Source organism: Oncorhynchus clarkii, chromosome 1 (genome assembly GCF_045791955.1).
Source record: "Oncorhynchus clarkii lewisi isolate Uvic-CL-2024 chromosome 1, UVic_Ocla_1.0, whole genome shotgun sequence".
Classification (NCBI taxonomy): Eukaryota; Metazoa; Chordata; class Actinopteri; order Salmoniformes; family Salmonidae; genus Oncorhynchus; species Oncorhynchus clarkii.
In genome coordinates, this window is record NC_092147.1 from 27,492,335 (window position 1) to 27,510,159 (window position 17,825).

At 43.8% G+C, this 17,825-nt stretch overlaps 1 protein-coding gene across 1 annotated transcript in view; it reads right to left on the bottom strand.

Annotated features, from left to right (window-relative positions):
* LOC139401276 (HYDIN axonemal central pair apparatus protein) overlaps window positions 1–17,825 on the bottom strand; it is a 65,152-nt gene that overhangs the window by 13,958 nt on the left and 33,369 nt on the right. The window contains exons 20-50 of the mRNA XM_071145650.1: window positions 17,419–17,562; window positions 15,635–15,778; window positions 15,164–15,477; window positions 13,539–13,655; window positions 11,967–12,255; window positions 11,217–11,426; window positions 10,796–10,933; window positions 10,434–10,608; window positions 10,216–10,343; window positions 9,805–9,935; window positions 9,568–9,704; window positions 9,337–9,464; window positions 8,956–9,150; window positions 7,887–8,036; window positions 7,109–7,348; window positions 6,833–6,959; window positions 6,394–6,546; window positions 6,028–6,198; window positions 5,768–5,941; window positions 5,375–5,574; window positions 5,165–5,302; window positions 4,849–5,032; window positions 4,605–4,746; window positions 4,298–4,460; window positions 3,673–3,888; window positions 3,010–3,459; window positions 2,692–2,901; window positions 1,812–2,008; window positions 1,553–1,735; window positions 459–578; window positions 193–352 (exon numbers count right to left, since the gene is read on the bottom strand). Of these exons, the coding sequence (XP_071001751.1) occupies window positions 193–352; window positions 459–578; window positions 1,553–1,735; window positions 1,812–2,008; window positions 2,692–2,901; window positions 3,010–3,459; window positions 3,673–3,888; window positions 4,298–4,460; window positions 4,605–4,746; window positions 4,849–5,032; window positions 5,165–5,302; window positions 5,375–5,574; window positions 5,768–5,941; window positions 6,028–6,198; window positions 6,394–6,546; window positions 6,833–6,959; window positions 7,109–7,348; window positions 7,887–8,036; window positions 8,956–9,150; window positions 9,337–9,464; window positions 9,568–9,704; window positions 9,805–9,935; window positions 10,216–10,343; window positions 10,434–10,608; window positions 10,796–10,933; window positions 11,217–11,426; window positions 11,967–12,255; window positions 13,539–13,655; window positions 15,164–15,477; window positions 15,635–15,778; window positions 17,419–17,562 (5,628 nt within the window). The remainder of the gene's footprint in view (window positions 1–192; window positions 353–458; window positions 579–1,552; window positions 1,736–1,811; window positions 2,009–2,691; window positions 2,902–3,009; window positions 3,460–3,672; window positions 3,889–4,297; window positions 4,461–4,604; window positions 4,747–4,848; window positions 5,033–5,164; window positions 5,303–5,374; window positions 5,575–5,767; window positions 5,942–6,027; window positions 6,199–6,393; window positions 6,547–6,832; window positions 6,960–7,108; window positions 7,349–7,886; window positions 8,037–8,955; window positions 9,151–9,336; window positions 9,465–9,567; window positions 9,705–9,804; window positions 9,936–10,215; window positions 10,344–10,433; window positions 10,609–10,795; window positions 10,934–11,216; window positions 11,427–11,966; window positions 12,256–13,538; window positions 13,656–15,163; window positions 15,478–15,634; window positions 15,779–17,418; window positions 17,563–17,825) is intronic.

The window sequence follows — 17,825 nt, forward strand, 5'->3', positions numbered from 1 at the left end:
CAATATGGATAAGTGGTACTCTGTGATTACCATACAAAGTCTCATAACAAAATGTGGTTATTACAGTTGTATACTGATAACATGAAAAATGTATGGATGTGAAACTGTTCATTGATAATATTAGTGACAATGACACCTTCCTGGTATGTTTGACTACATTCAACTATGTTATGAGTAGTTCTGATTGGCTACTTGTCTCTCGTTGGGCTTGAGGGTCATGTTGGGAGGGTCCAATAGGTAGGTGGTAGCCTTGGTGTCATGCTGGAAGTAGAAGTGAATCTCAGCATCCAGTGGGGAGTTATTGTGTATCACCAGCCTTTCCATGTTCTCTGGATACTTCCTCTCTTTATACCTATGGCACAGACAGGTAACACACAGGCATACATCACACATGTTGTCCTCTATGGAGTTACAGTGAATAAACTCACAGAGTAGGTAGTGGAAAATAATCCTCTTACCTATCTCTGGTCTTCCCACAGAGCAGCGGGCCAAACTCATAGAGGCCAGAGCGGATGATGTAGGTCTTCTGCAGAACCTCATCAGACTGAAGGACCCTCTTACTGTGGGCAAACACCATCCTGGGAGAGACCAAATGACACACACTCAACACATCATTTACAGTGATAATAAAACATATATATCGATAATAAAACTTAGAACAGCTCTGCCAAAATTCAGTTAAAGGCCCAGCGCAGTCAAAAATGTGATTTTCATGTGTTTTTATATATATATATATATATATTTCCACACAATGAGGTTGGAATGATACTGTGAAATTGTGAAAATTATGATAATTCCCTTTTAGTGTAAGAGCTGTTTGAAAAGACAGCCTGAAATTTCAGCATGTTTCGGTGGGATGGAGTTTTGGAGTCTGGTGACATCACCAAGCAGTAAATTAGCTAATAGACCAATAAGAAAGAGAGTTCCAAACCTCTCTGCCAATAACAGCTAGTTTTCCATTTTACCCTCCCACTCAGACCACTCCCAGACAGTCCTAGCAAAATTCTTATGTGAGAAATTGATCTTTGCTAAGCTATTTTTGTTTCTTTTTGACCATTTTAATTGAAAACAGTCACAGTAAGATACTTAATTGTTACTCTGGCATTTTTTGTTATTGAGATAAAAACAGCTGCATTGGAAAAGCTGCAATATGTAACTTTTTGGGTGACCTGACCAAATTCACATAGACGTGTGTTATAGATCTCTCATTCTAATTGAAAGCAAGTCTAAGAAGTGCTAGATCTTTTCTATGTGTGCTATTTCTATGCTCCCCATCCTTAAGATTTGTTTTTTAGTCTTTTACTGTCGGTTTTGTACACCAGCTTCAAACATCTGAAAATACAAGATTTTTGGTTTATGGAAAATATATTTCACACCAGTTTAGATAGTAAAATGATTCTCTATACTATACTTGCTTGTTTTGTCACATAAACTGAAATTAGGCTAACTATTAGCAACCAGGAAATGGGGCAACTTCTGCATAGTGCATCTTTAAGTATAGAAATTGGTTCTATTTCACAAATGTCTTCTAGAAACAAATAACAATACTCACTTTACATCTTTGCTGATGGATGGATATGCACAGATGCCCCTACAGTACATTTGGTACCGTCTCTTTGTACCCAACAACTCAAAGTTCAGTGTTTGGTCAAACTTGCCAGGCAATTGGGAGTGGAACCAGATCTTCAGCGTCACCTCTCCATTGGGTGGGACATTCCAGCGGAATGTGGTGAGCCTATAGAAAACAACACATTTAAGTCACATTTATGCACATTAGTGTATATTCTTATGTAGTGTATAGATGATCTCACCGCTGGTTGCGCTCCTGCTGGGACTCCTGTTGGCAATGCTCAGTGTCAGATAAGGGAGTCACAGCGTTGAGAGGAGGGGAGCGAGAGTCATTGGACCTGGCCCCCTTTTTGGCTGGGGTGCGTCTCTTGTCTTTCTGACTCTCTCTGCCTGTGTCTGCCTTCTTCCCCCGTCCTTTGGTAGGGGTCATCACTTCTTCCTGTAAGACCCATTCAGTTAGACCCGACTATGATGAATAGCTTCATTAATTAAACCAAGAGAGGCTGCAGTGGCTCGCAGGTCTGTGTACCCACATCCATACCCACATGCAAATTTGTGAGCAAAACATTTAAGCAGTTTTAGAGTTAATTTCCTGCAATTCTACACATTCTTCCATGGGGCGTAGAGAAGATTCAGCAATTTTATAACACTTTTCTTGCAATTCTACACATTATGTCATAGGGTGGAGAGAAATGTTTGCTGTTTTTAATATGATATCTAAGTGAGAGTAACTGACAAAATCAATGGGGGTCCCCCGGGCGGTAATTCAACCATTAATAAGTTTAGATAGCTGGCCGCTATACTGACTTACCAATCTAAAACAATTTAGCTGACATGGGCAAATTGAGTGACTGTAAGTGACTGACATAAGAGAACAACTGCTGATGCACAACCGAATTTTGAAATTGCAGCTTGTGTATTCTACTATTCTAACTCTCAACAGTAAGTTGAGATCCCTACTGAGTTGGGCCGCCAGTTGTCCATCCCTGCTCTTGACATAGTGTTATTACTGTATCATCAATGGTGTTTTTTAAAGTGAGCAAGAAATAAACGAGTGAATATGGTGGCAATAGTGGTTTGATGTGTGAGGTTATGCTATTTTCCATGGAGGACCAATTATACCTTGACTGAGCCTTGAGCTTCAGCCTCCATGTCTGTATCCTTCTTCTCCCCTGTTGGATCCTCTGGAACTGAGGGCACCATGAAGGTGAAGCAACTAGTGATCTGCTGTGCACTGGGCACAGGCCTCTTCTTAGGGTAGGGGATGACAGAGAAGATAGTGGAGGGGGGGATAGGAGGGCCCTTGGGTCCCAGCCCTAAACCATCCAACACCTGAGGAACAGAGTAAGTTGACATCATGTAAAGCTTTTTTTATCAAAGATCGTCATAGGGATCAAATATAAAATGAAGGGAGAGTATTACTGCAAGTATCTACTGTACCTCTTCAAGAGGGGGCAGTTTGTTGCTCTTCAGGATCTCTATTCCGCTAAGATAGTCCCTCCCAGTAACAGAAAGGAGGATGTGGGGCACAGTCTCAGGTGCAGCCTCCCTGTCCCCTCCCTCAGACCCCTCCACTGCTAGAAGGGCCTGGCTAGGGGCTGGAGACACCAGCTTCACATCTGTGGCATCTGCCTTCAACTTCTCCTTCTCCAAGCGCTCCTTCTCCTTCTCCACCTTCTCCTTCTCCCGCTCTTTCTTGGTCTTCTTGCCGGAGGGGGCCTGTCTCTCAGGGACTACTTCCTCTGGCTCCTGGATGTTGTCTTCAGAGAACAGGGGCTGGAGGAGTTGACCCTGGGCTCGGTCCCAGAACTGTAGGATGTGGAGAAGCTGGGGCTGGCTCTGCTCGTAGAGCCTGAACCGAGACAGCAGCAGTCGGTCACCCTCACTAGACTACAGGGAACAGAAGGAGTAGAGGAGTTTCAATTACAGGCCAGTTAAACAGCTATTAAATATGTTTTATTCATCTGGGTGTCAGCTATTGTTTAAACAATATGAGGTACAATCGTAAAAGGAGGAAAGGAACTAGTTCATATTCAAAATATGTTTGTCACGTAATGGCTGTGCGTTCTTATTCTTCACTTGGTATTTATGAGGGTAACATACCAGCTCTCTCTCTGGGTCCTCGCTTGGTAATGGAGACTCATCCTGACCCCCTGCCTTGCCCTCTTTTGGCTTCTTCTTCTTGGGTCCCTCCTCTGGTTCCCTAGTGCCCTCTGTGGGAGAGTCTTTATACTCCTTGCCGTCAGCACAGGAGGACATTTTTCTCCCATCTTTCACCGGCTGGTCCAGTTTTGTCTCTGAGCGTAGGGCACTTGCAGACTGTCAGTGTAAAGTGGAAATAAGGGAGGAACACATTAAGAAATGTAATTTATTATGCTACCACTTCTCCTATGCACTGCAATGAGCACCATGTGATGCAGCTTTTTTTAAAGACATTTTTATTAATTCTAAATAGGACAATCAACAATTACAGAAATATTATTATCCCCTCCAACTCAAAGATAAAGACAAAAACATAACAACAATCAAACATTAACAACAGAAAAAAGTCCTCACATTTCCAATACTAAAAATAAATAACGATTATAATATGTAGTCACAGATAATGCAGATTACACTTCAACTATAGCCAATATTCACACAAAATAATAGAGAATATACAGATGTACAGTTCCAATGCTTCTATAATACCGTGTGACACAGTTGGCTGATCTGACGAAACACTGACCTGTTTTCCTCCAAGCTGACTCTTCTTCCCTGATGAGTCGTCCTTGGCAGGCTCCTTCTTGCCTTTCTTGTTTTTCTTTTTCATCTCCTCTTCTTCTCTCACTCTCTCTAGCTCCTCTTGTTGTCTCCTCTCCTCCTGTTCCCTTTCTGCCCGCTCTTGTTCCCTATCACATTTACATACATTAACATTAACATAAACTCTACAATTACATACATAATTATTCACATTCCAGTCTGTTTAAACCATTCTCTCTAAGTCAGACACATTGCTATACCTAATATGTGCATAAGCATTTTTCATCCAATACCTGCGCTTTCGTTCTCTCAGTGCCACAAGGTGTCTGAGATCGATGCTCTCTTTCTCCTCCTCTGGCAGGGCATCATACTCCTCCTCATCCATTTCTTGCAAGCGCAGCTTCTCCTTCTCAGCGTGCTCCCTCTGTAAGACCTCTGTGATGGAAGGAGTGTTATTACCAGTCACCGTAGTAATTACCTCAAACTATTGTTTAGTTTAACACAGCTCCCAGCTCCTTTGGCCTAGCTTGTCCTCACCCTCTGCCTCTCTCTGTGCCCTCTCCTTGGCCTTGAAGGCATAGTAGTTGTTGGAGAGATTGACCATGTAGATGAAGGATCTGTTGTTGAAGGCCTTGAGGATGATCTGTAGGGTGCTGCTGGGGGAGAGGCTGTACAGCGTTTCCAGCCCATCCATCACAACACCCCGGTGACAGTCACTCAGCTGCCAGGGGACAACACATACATCCCATTCATCATCAACACTCTCGAGGATCACACAGGAGATTCATTGAGGGTCCATCCCAAGGACTGGGAGGCCCATATAGGCTCTGTGTCTCTCAGTACTGTATGTCACCTGCAGTCTCTCTGAGAGGATGTCCACTAGCAGTTGGTCTGGTAGCAGGCAGCTCATCAGGCCCAGCTCTCCCACCTGGCTCACACTGATGCTGAGCTGCCGGTGGATAGGGCCACCACCCTGCACAGAAAGCAAGCACTAATAAGAGGCATTACAAACTGTGTCCTAGCTTTGATATAGTAATACACACTATTGTGATGATCAGGGTACCATTGAGGGGGCGGTGGGCTGTGATCCGTCGATCCTCTTCCCTCCCACAACACTGTTCTTGTTACGTGTAGAGATGGAAGAGGCTGGAGCTTTGGGGTCAATGACTTGACTGCCCTCAGCTGTGTGTTTGGCTACAGCCTCCACACTCAGAGTACCAGCACCCTGACCAGCAGGCCCCATAACCTCCACCACAGCCTGGGCTGTACACACACACACACACAAACATTACACCTACAGTTAGACAACTACAAACAAAGCATATAGCCTAGTTTGTCCACAGATAATTTACTGTTAGGCTTTAATGCAATAAATTACCATTTGTTTGATACAGTTATCATTGGCTGAGAGAGTGAGACACACCAAAAACGTCCTATCCATCAAGCTGAGACTCACCGGCCTCCTCCACCCTCTTCTGAGCATGCTCCATAGCAGCCTTGGCACACAGCTCTCGGGCCCGCATGCCAGCAGAGGTCATCCCTGAGGACAGTGCCTCCAGCACTACAGCATCAATGTTCAGACACGCTGCACCATAGTATTTGGCCAGAGTCACTGCTGTGCCTGTTTTACCTGCACAGAGATATGTGCAAATGGTTGAAAGAAAAAACTGAGTGTTGAAAGTGTTGAAATCTTTTGGTGGATGTGCCACTCTTTACCTGAGAGGGGAGCCCCATGCACAATGATTGCGATGCCCCGGCGGTTTCGTGCAGCCTGGCCCTCCGGTGACAGGTCAATGCCCATGTGGCGTGCAATAGCTCTGGACACTGGGTTGACCTCCAGGTCCCCCACACTGGCAGTCCTGCTTTCCACTGTGTCTTTGATCAGGTCTGTGACAGAATGCAACATGATACCTGCTGTCTTTGATCTCTATAACTATTATAGTGTCTGAGGTATCCTGTGGCAAGGTTGTGTACTGTGAGCAGTGTGAGAGCTGTTCAGCTATTCTGTCTGTTTCTTCAAGGTAATCTGTACTGTTCTGAGTGTTGTGATGTTAATGTTATATATTTGGTCTTGTTCAGTACCTCCACATGGAGTCCCATCCTTGGAGGGAGCTGCCTCTTTCTCCTCCTCCACGAGTCGTTCTGGAAGGGGTGGGGTGGCTAGCTCCTCCTCCTGCTCTCCCTTGTCCCCTGCCTCAGATGTCTCCTCATCTTTAGGGTAGCTAGCCTTGGACTCTGGGGAACCAGACAAAGCTCTGAGTCAGTGAGAACTTCCATTACAGATGATCCAAGATCAAATCAAAGCTTACACTGCAGCTCAAACTAGGCCCTTTACACAGTAAGTCCCAGATCTCACCCCTATGGATTATACATGACCTCTATAAATAAGTAAGCCATCAGTAAATATTAATCTACTGCTCTGCAGAGGCTCACATTTTGTAGATATGTCTTATCCATCCTGATAAGAGATAATTGAACAGTCTGGTTGCAGAATGAGAGTGTGGTTCCACTGCAGACCTACCATCCTCCTCTTCACAGTTATGTTCATTGTAATAGTCAATTATCTCAGGAGGTAGTGACTCTCCCGGGGCGCGTGGGGGCAACAGCAGGACGTTCTGGACATCATAGCCCTTCATCATACGCAGAATCTTAAGAGAGAGGGAGAAATTAAATCCAAACATTCTTTCTTAGTGCTTGAAAGGTACGAAAACAGAAACGGAACAAAGGAGATAACTTAATGAGTTAAAAGAACCATGTCTTCCAGAGTGCACCATTAGAGGCAGTCAATTGATTTCACCTTATCTTCCTCCAGGTATTTCTTGTCAAACTCCAGGGAGTAGAACTCAATGGGAAAGGGGCAGGGGTTCCGTACGATCACTTCAGCCTCCTCTCCAGCACTGAATGGCAGGGTGGGTCCCAGCTCCAGCACAGAGGAGGAGAACTCCAGCTGGGGCTCCTCTCCCTGCCCCTGGGCCAGCAGCAACATCCTCTGGGTGCTTTGGGCCACTGACACCACCAGCCTCTGGCTGTACGCCCTCTATGGCGAACAACACAGCCAAGATGACAGTTACAGTACATCCCAAGGAAGCAAACAGACACCATCTGCAGCCCAGCCAACAGTTTCTCTCGCAGTATTCCCTGTGGTGTGTCTCTCCCGGACTCTAGAACATTACTTAGACCAACAAGTCATGTACTGTAGAGGCTTCACCAAGCTTTTAGTTTAGTTCAGCTAATCTCCATGAGACACCATCAAGACTCTAAGGCAGCAGACCTGTCATTGGGGTGTGTGTGGTGTGTGTGTATCTGATGGAGGAGATCCATACTACAGCAGAGAGAGATAATGCCCTCTGTGAGTCTAGTCTCTTATCTGTGTCTCCCAGCTCAACCTGACTCCATCATTCATGAGAAAGATGAGCTCTGGAAAAATTGTGCAAATGTGAACATGCGGTGTTAACAGAACAGACAAGAGACAGAGACACGGTCAAACTGTTTCTGTCATTATGAGAGAACAGTGTTCCTTGTAGTCATGACAGCTTAAATATATTGAAATGTTATGGGCCCCTGGTTTTTCTTACCCCCTCGGCTGGGCTGAATTTGACCTGGACGTTGACTCTATCTCCAGGATACAGCACGCCTGTTGAAGGTAGCATTTCAAATACCACTGGAGGAGGACACTGTTCCAATCTGGCCTTCCGTCTCAGGTGGAGGGGGACATGCTTGTCAATCTACACACAGGCCATAGACACATATTCCTTGGGTTTTTAACAATTATTAACATGTCATAAATAACAGAGATACAATATCTATACCCTAGACTAATTAGAGAATCCCAAATGAATAACTATGTGGATAACCTTATTACTGAAGAGGAATATATGTATCATGATGTCGGTATGTTCTGTAATACTAGGACGTCTTATTGGTAAAGATAAAGCCCAAAATATGAATGAGATGAGCTTGACTGCCCCTCATTAGACTCAGTGTGGGGCCTGGGGTCTATAATTATCCTCTGAAGACACAAGACAAGAAGAAAAATGAGCCAAAGCCTTGCAGCTAATGCCCTTAATATCCCATTTTAAAAGCTTTAATCCATCACAAAACACGAGATAATGAACAAAAATGCACTTAATAAGCTATTTGTGTTAACGGTAACAGCACATCATTTAGGTTAAACACACTCTATTTGAAGGTCATGTTCTTTTTTACTCTACAGTGTTGCTGCTTACGGTTTGACTTTTCCTGCAGTCAAATGACCAAATCGCCCTCTAGTGGCCTCACGGGTGGAATGTTTTTAATATGTTGTATTAATAAAATACAACGCTGAAAATCCGATGTTTCTATTTAAACGGTTTTGTTACATTTCAGTATTCTGTGATGTATATAAAGTGTAATATTGGGATGCAAACTCAAAATGTAACACATTTCAACTCTGTATCTGACATGGTACTTGTCTTCTTTTTCTAAGTCCATAACCATGTGTGTGAGGTGTATACTTTTGCTTCAAAGTAGATTTTAAGACTACCAAGAAACACTCTGTGTGACCCTGATTTAGCCCACTGCAGTAAAAGGTTCAAAAGCACAAGTATCTAAAATAGCAGGAGGCAATAGAGTACAGTATATTGGTGCATAAGTTGGGTAGTGTACCTTCTTTCTGGGCCGTTGCTCCTCTGCGATGCTCCACTCACAGGGGACAGGCTCGGGGTTGAACAGCTGGACGGTGGTTACCTGACACAGCCCACACTGGATGCTGTCAAACTGCAGCATATCCGTGGAGACTGTGAGGGAGGGCATGGTAACTACGGCACACAGATGGACCTGCACTGCAGGGCCCCCAACCACCTGGTAATCACAACACACAGCATAATGACACCATGGCACATTCAGCCTGTTTGACCTTAAAAAAGATGGGTCTAAATATTTAATGTGGTGGAAAAACAATAAAACTTCAAATACACTCAAGAAGCTAAAGAAAATAAATAGGATATAATGAAGTAGAGAACTAAAGGTACAGATTCCCTGCTGTACCTGTATAGGCATGACAGTGTTGATCTCCCCTAAATTCAGATTTGCTCCTCGTGGGTCAAACTTCACTTCAAAGGTCTCAGTCTCACAATATGGCAGATTCTTTACTCTATCCAGCTCTACAACAAATCCTGGAGAAAAAAACAAATCTATTGTTAAAAATGATCCATAATATTCCCCAAACAGCCACACAGCTCCATATGTAGCTACTTTAAGGAATACTGGAGAACCTACCTGTGCCTGTGAGTGGGCGGCGGTCAGCCCGGAAGGACACAGACATGGGTCCAGTGTTTGTCACTTTGACTATGTGGTTAGGAACACTACCATGGATCACATAGCCAAAATCCAGTGTGTATTCCGGTAGGAGGAATCTAAACATGAGACACAATGAGATCCCACTTTCAGTAATGAGTCACATATACAGTATGCATAGCAATGGAGGAGAGATGGTGCATTTGCATGTGAGCCTACCTGCTAAGCTTCTTGCGCCACTTGCTAGTAGACGCAGGTGTGTCTCTATTATCCACTTGTCTGTTCTCAACAGCCATGGCATTCTGTTTCACCAAGAGCCTCTCTACCTCCATCTGCAGCAGAGCATCATACTGCACACAGAGAGACAAAAATCAATTTTCACACACATCTGTCCACACAGCACAGGTATCATGTCTGCCATACAAACTGAACACATTAGCTTTGTTTCGTCTTATGAAGACAATCATAATGGTGAGATCTATGTTAAAAAAACAACATTTTAATACATTTTAGAATAAGGCTGTAATGTAACAAAATGTGGAAAAAGTCAAGGGTCTGAATACTTTCCAAATGCACTGTACATGAATCAAGGTGAAAGTGCTGAGTGATTGTGATACAGTAGGTACTGACTGTAGGGATGTAGTCCTTGTCTGACAGGTTGCCATTTCCAGTAGCAGGCCGGCTGATGCCCACATCCCTCCTGCCCTCCTCCAGAGCCTCCTTGGCCTCCTTCACCACTGCAGTATACCTCTCATCATCTACACAATACAAGAATAGCGAGTTACACACTGCAACAAAACAGTTTTAGAGTATCGCGATAGACCTCCACAATGACCAAAGTCACATACTGAGCTCTCTGGGTAGGTCCAGGCACACCCTGGGGAAGATGCCCTCTCCTCTGAGAGTGAGGCTCTCTGGCTCAAAGAAAGCCACCTGCAGCTGGAAAGTCTTGTGGAAGACCTCAGGGACCCCAGGGAGATAGTACACTGAAAGCTTCTGCTCTGCATTCGCCTCGATGTAACCCTTTGAGTAATGAGAGACAAACAAAGGGTTACATAAAATACATAAAAATGGTATCCACAAGTTCATCTGGCTCTGCCAAAATCCATTGAAAGTAACTACATAAAGGGTGTATGTAGTTACACTAAAGGATTGGTAGAGAAAGCAGACTGTAAAAGGGAGGGATCCCCTGTGCTGTGGGCTGTCTCACCATTCTGGGGATGACCAGGGGATGTCCAGGCCGAGGGTCCTCACACACATCCTTCTCCCCCAACAGAGCACTGAACTGAAAGCCCACCTTCCCTGTGTTCCTCAGGGTGATCTCTGCCTCGGCCACATGGTCAAATAACTGCAGGAGAAAGAAGGGAAGAAGAAGAAGAGCGGGAATGGATCCAAACAATGTATGCTGAACCCGCAAGGATAAGATTCTGCTGATTCACTCCTTTAAAAATAAAAAAATCAATAAGTCCTTGTTTGAATATCAATGACAATTGCCTTGAATGCATTCATTGCATACCCAAACAGGGACGAATGAAAAACACAAGCAAAGAAAGCCAACACAGATATCTCTATCCTTCACAAGTGAACTGGACTCAACTAACACAGCCTCAGGGTGACCATAGTACAAATACCTGAAGGCCAAAGTCTATCTCTGTTCTGTTCAGGCTGTAGGTGACTAGTGAAGCCTCTCCTTTGAGTGTGATTTCATATGTGGGGCCCTCCTCGACCTCACACAGAGCCAGAACCTGACCACTGATGTCAGCATGACCGTAAAAGGAGAAGGACACCAGCTGGCTTTCACCTGGCTGCAGCACCCCATATATAGGTAGGATATCAAACACCTGCATCAAGGAGAGAGGAGGAGAGACATATAAGGAGGTATACAGTAGGTCAGAACAATGATAGACCGATAGAGAAAGGCAAGGACATATGGATAGAACAATAGTGAGAGGGTAGGGGATGCACAAAGGAATAGTTGATAAGAGGTGAGAAACTTTGATTCACTACTGTAATTCAATTCAACAATGTTCTCTGTTGTTCCAATGCAGCCATTTTATCTCAATATTAAATCATTTCTGAGTAACAATTAAGTACCTTACTGTGACTGATTTCAATTAAAATGGTGAAAAATAAACGAAAATAGCTTCTTAGCAAAGATCAATTTCTCAAACAAGAATTCTGCTAGGACTGTCTGGTCTGGGTGGGGAGGGAAGGGGAAAACTGAAAACTAGCTGTTATTGGCAGAGAGGTTCGGAACTCTTTCGTATTGGTCTATTAATTAATGTACCACCTGGTGATGTCACCATGGAAGGCCAAAACTCCATCCTACCAAAACAGAGAAGAAAGCTTATCAGCTGGGCACCTGATAGTGTGTACTGTACCTCCTCCACTCCAACACTGGGGTGGTCCTTTGTAGTGCGGCTTGCTGTGCCTGTGTTCTGATCAGTACTGTCTGGCCACTGTGCTGGTGAGGTCCTGTTGATCTCCCGTCTGCTGGGGTTGTAGCTACCTCGCCCCTGGCTCTGCCTCCCCTCTGTGATGAGAGTGAGGGTGACTGGAGCTGACAGGGGATCTTTGGGAGAGCCATTACCCTCCTTAGTCTCATTCTCTTGGTCTCCCTTCTCGTCCTCCACCTTCTCATCCAGGAACAGTTTGGGAACCTCAATTTCCCTGAAGAATAAGTATATAATGTGTTATGTTATATCTATAGTATTGAACTGTAATAAAGATAACTCACTGGATATTTAATCTTGGATCAAGTAAGGGATCCAAGTAACAGACACATTAACAAAGTAACAAATAAAGTTTAATTAGTCTATTAAAATGAGCAATAAAATAAATCAGTGAAGGAACTCATACTAGCACAGTAAGTCCTCTCAGAAGCTTCCTGATCCTCCCCCAACAACACTCTCTCGTCCCCCCCCCCCCCCCCCTCCTCGGTAGCTACACGCTTGGTACGTCCATGAGGTTAATTAATTACAGAATGCTAATTAATTAATGGCATTTTAATAGAAATGCTCCAATGGACTGAAAACATATTTTGCAAGAAAGGGGACCGGACAGATGTTGCCAGAGAGACAGACATGCACATTGACAGAAATGTAGTGAAATGGCGACATAGAGAAACACACAGATACATACAGAGATACAAAATACAAGGAGACATGGTGATGAAAGAGACAAAGCAGGTCGCGCCTGCAGACTACAGTAAGAGTAGGTGTTCTGGGGAGTAACAGCAGGGGGCAGTGTTGTATGGGGTATTCTATGGCAGTTCGTGCCACCAGCAAAGATAATTTAACAGGTTAAATTAATATACTCCAGAGGACCACTGTCAGGAGGAACCACCATATTTTGTCTCACTATACAATATAGGATTTTAAGCTTTCTATCTTGTCCCATTGCTCTCATTTGTAAGCATGTGTGTGTGTGTGTGTGTGTGTGTGTGTGTGTGTGTGTGTGTGTGCACATGTATGTGCATGTGTGTGTCTGTGCACGAGTGTGTGTATGTGCTGACATTCCATCACACTAATCCCCAGACACCTCAGAAGTCTCTGGAACAAATAACATTTCAATTACACAAAACTGTCAGCAGAGAGAGAAAAGTAGATTTTTTGTTTTTATATCGTTAATGTAGCCCACGAAGCCAAATGCCTTTTCAAAGATTGTCTGAAGTGAAGACCCTCATGGGAGACGCCTGAAATGATTATACTCTGCTATAATTGGGCTAGATGCTGACAATCCAGTTCTTCAACCATTTGGAATTGTTTCCAGTTAATGTAATGTTAAAAAAATTTGATTCCATATGCGGTCACTATAGTATGAAATAAGCCTGCTGTGAATCTCTGATCTCAAATATCTCTCTATATGTTGGCATGATATAAATACATTATATTGCTCATTCTATTCAGATACAGGGTGCAAGTGCTGGAGCTTGGTGAACGGCAGGATCAGACCTGTTTGAGTCCACTCTGATGTCAATGTTTCTATTTTTGGACAGGTCCCATCGCGTATCCCTCTCCTCCTCATGTGTGGTTACTCTTCCCTCACTCACGTTGGTTTGCTCAGGAAAACTGGGGAAGTGAAATATATCAGCACCAAAAAAGAAAAGGACAGCAAGGCAAACTGTCTGTCAGAAACATATACACCATAAACCAGTTAGCTAAGCAGATGAAAATAATAATAGCAGGATCACCAATGATTGAATTACTGATAGGTATTTAATTAGCAGGTTGGCCTGTGCATTGTGAACACCAAGTGAATATTGATAGGAAGGGTCATCCACTTCTAAGGGGGTGGGTCTGGAGAAATTAAAAAGCAGGAGGCTGAGTGATAAATCTTCACTGGCCTGCACTTTAGCCCCACGTACAGCACTATTGATTCCTCTGAGGCAGGACATGGCAGCAGCTGAAGAACAATTAAAAACTCTAAAAACTCAACAATACGCTGCCAGAGATTGGAGCTGTATTGACAGCTCAGATTTAACATCAGAGCCAACATGGGCATTGACTACTTTGAGTGCTTAGAGTGTAGTATTTTTAATAATAACTTATAATAATTTCTACAATCAAATTATTTTGCAGAAAATCTGTTATCTGTACACACTACAGAAACCCTGCTGTGATCACAAAAAGCAGGACATCATTGATATGGAGTCTATATATCTCGGTGCATAATGAACTGATATCTACTGAAGGCAACTCCATATTGTGGAGCTGCTTGAGGTTCATATTCCCTCAAAATAGATAGCTTGAAATAGTAGCCAAAGAGTTATAGTGTAACAGATTGGATCCCTTCTTGACTGGTGTGAGGAGATTAAGGGAGTGTGGTGCTGAGTAGCCACTTCCAAGGACAGGCTTTTGGACTGGTTTACATTGTGTTCTCAAGATGGATCCAAGGAATGGCTGCCAAGGTAGAGATGTAGATGAAAATAGCAATACGTGTGCACCGTCAGTAGATCAAACTTTTTATTGAAGCGTCTCAGATGATTTTTTCCCTGTTGGTTTCCTTAGAGAATGGCTGGATTTGGCTTTACTAAAGGTGCAATCATCTTGCTTTTCCCATCTCAGACAACTTTAAATCCATAATCCCAGAGGTGGCCACTCCAGTACAGTACAGTATGGTATGTGCTTACACATTTCAAACACACAGTTTACAGGAGTGGAACTTCGTATCAGCCTCTTAGGAGGAAGGAAAGTGGCTTGATGAGCAGTCTGATGCTCAGCATCTTTTCAGTTGAAGGGGAAATGAACAGCTTGATTAAATGGAGTCTTAATAAGGAGTTCCTTTCCTCGGCTATACCAGCGGCTTCTGCACCATCTGTCCCCTCCTGGAACTACATGAAAACTGGAGCCCTCCTATGCCTCAATAGAATCTCAAATAAACAGTGGAACCACAATAAACAATATCCCCAACCATTTATAACAATATGCCAACCAATATAGGGAAGGTGATGAAGTGTTTAGGAATACACATACAAAGGTCAGGGATATTCTCTGCTTAAATCTTGAGTTTTCTTTCCCAGGGATGGTGGCTAAACAAGTCTAACAGTGACGTTGTTGAGGTGGTCTAGGCTCTCTACCTGATATTGTACTGTTGCTGGTCGACCAGGAAGGCCCAGTGGTAGGACACAGACAGAGGGCTGCAGTTGGTCATGGTGAGCTGGCGCTGAACCTCGGTGTGGTTCAGTACACAGCCAAAGTCCAGAGCCGCACTTGAGAAGTGCAGGTTGGGGAAGTGGACCTCTCCCCTCAGGCCCACCGTGTCCTGCTGAGGATGGTCTGAGTAGCGCACCTCCAGCACCTCCTCAGCCACCCGCGTCATACTGTCCTGGCGGTATAAGGGATCGAAGCGTACCCACTGCTCCGTCTGCACTCCTACAGCCAGTACCAAAGTCTACCAACACAGAGACATGGACATAATATGGTACCTGCCCCTCAATACTAGGTACAGATACCTTTAAATAATCAAACGTGTCAGATTATGTTAAGTATGAACCAAGGCTATAATCCCTGCGATGTATTGTACAAGTATTGCCTGCAGAAGGATGTACCTTAGAAGTGACACATGTGTGATCACCATCGTGGTCAGACAGACCAAAGGGCTCAGCCAGAGTGAGCTGCAGAGAGAGGGCCAGAGACGACACATTCCTCAGGAGCAGCTTTTGGTAGAGAGGAAGCAGAGAGACACCTGGAGCCTGCAGTGGGGGCACCAACAGTCACACGTTCAGAATTCTAACACACAAACACACACACACACATTAGAAAAGGAAAGATAAGACTGATTGGGAAGATGAATTAAATAAGTTAAGAGTAACTACCGGTATTCAATACAGTAAACTCTAGAGACTGGAAGTCAATTTACTATAATGCCCATATAAAAGCTGCCCTGTAGTTAATAACTTCTTAAAGGTTAAGCAAAGCAGAAATAACTCAATCTATAATCTCTATCTATCACTTTCTTGTGTGGGCAACACAATTTACAGCAGGCCTTATACATCTGCAATTCATTCTCAGCCTCTCTCCCTCCTCCTCTAAACTCTACTGCATTTCTTATCCCTTTATTTCTTGCCGTCTCTCCTTACCCATTCCTTTCCCCCCCTCTCCCTCTCCCTCTCCATTCCTTCCCCCATCCCATTTCCCTCTCTCTAATTGCTTTATCCCAGAGAGGTCTGCTGCACAAGCAGCCTGTAAATCTAGAGGAAAGGCTGTCAACACATAGATGAATGGGACAGAGTCAGATAAAATAATTCCACTGAAATAAATTATTATTTTTATTTCTGAAAGGCTGATCAGCAACAGAACCTGAAAGCAGCTTCCAGGAGATGTTAGGTATGTGTACAAATATGCACAGGTTCAGCATGAAAAGGGGCGTTATACAAACATTGCGATAGAGTTTGTGCTAGTGATAATAAAAGTAAAATAGGGGGGACAGGAAATAATTTCATTATGATGATAGAGGTGACGCCTCATTCTTTCTCTCATTCAGAATTCAATCATTCTGATGATATGAGATGGAGAGTGCAAAGTGCTTTTTGCTATCTCCATAGAATCCTTGAAAATAGCTTAAACCCAAGTTCATCTTCCAATAGGCATAATGTGTATTCAGGTTTAAGCATACTGCAATAAGTGGACTAATTTTGGATTTGAGCCGAACCCCTCTGGTCAACAACTTCCTCTCATGTCCACTGGGTCCATATATTATTGGTTACACTAACATAATCTGGGGCAAAGCTTTGTGCTCTGTCAGAACCATTGGCATCTTCACATCATAAATCAGGAACGAACTGGTGCAGAAGTATACAGTTTAATTTCCTTAGAAGATAATCACTATGATCCAGCTTCATGGAGCAATGGACCCCTGACACTGGAGCTGGAGAACATCGAATAAACACAATGTCTCAACAGAACTCAATCATTGATCTGCTGAACACTGAATGCCTTCAATGAACAAATGACTGATGTGAGGTCTAATGTTTCAAGCCAGTGTTTCCCATAGGATTTTTTTCAGCAGCGGTGGCAGAGTTAGTAGGGGGATGGGTCTTCCTGCGGGGCGGCGGACGGGGTCATCCTGTGGCATACATCTATACAGCTACATTATATATAAAACATTTTTTACAGTGGCGGCCATGATTTAGCAGTGATGGTACTAAATGGTGCTAAATGCATATAGGGGAAACACTATTACACATTATGAAATATGTGTCATTGGGCATGGATGGCTACACCATGACTGTAGAAGCTTATGAGAAGAATTCCATGCACTAAGGCTTCAATGCACTTGCATTGTGAGCAGAGAGGCAGCAAATGTGGGTGATGGGTGATTGGTGTCACACACCTTCTCCACATAGAAGCTGAGCTGCTGGGAGGAGATGTCCAGGATGGGTGCGACAAACCGACATGTGACGTCCACCGTCATGATGCGCTCCTTCCCACTCTGGTGACCTAGGATGGCGTGACACACCAGCCTCTCTCGAACCACCTGGGTTAGAAACACAGGTATTCAGTTCACACATCCCATTAACTCAAGACAACTGTAAGAATATTTTAAGATAATACACAACACAGTGGACTAGAGGTCAATAGGGAATTAACGATCAATGGAAATAGTTGTTTTTCAGTTCAACATCTGTTTAGAATCTGTGTAGGGGTTTCAGTCCAGGACTCATAGCTCCTTGTGGCAAGTTCTCATTGGTTCGAATTGTCTATACATTGAACCTGAAACAGGATACTTGGTACTTGACC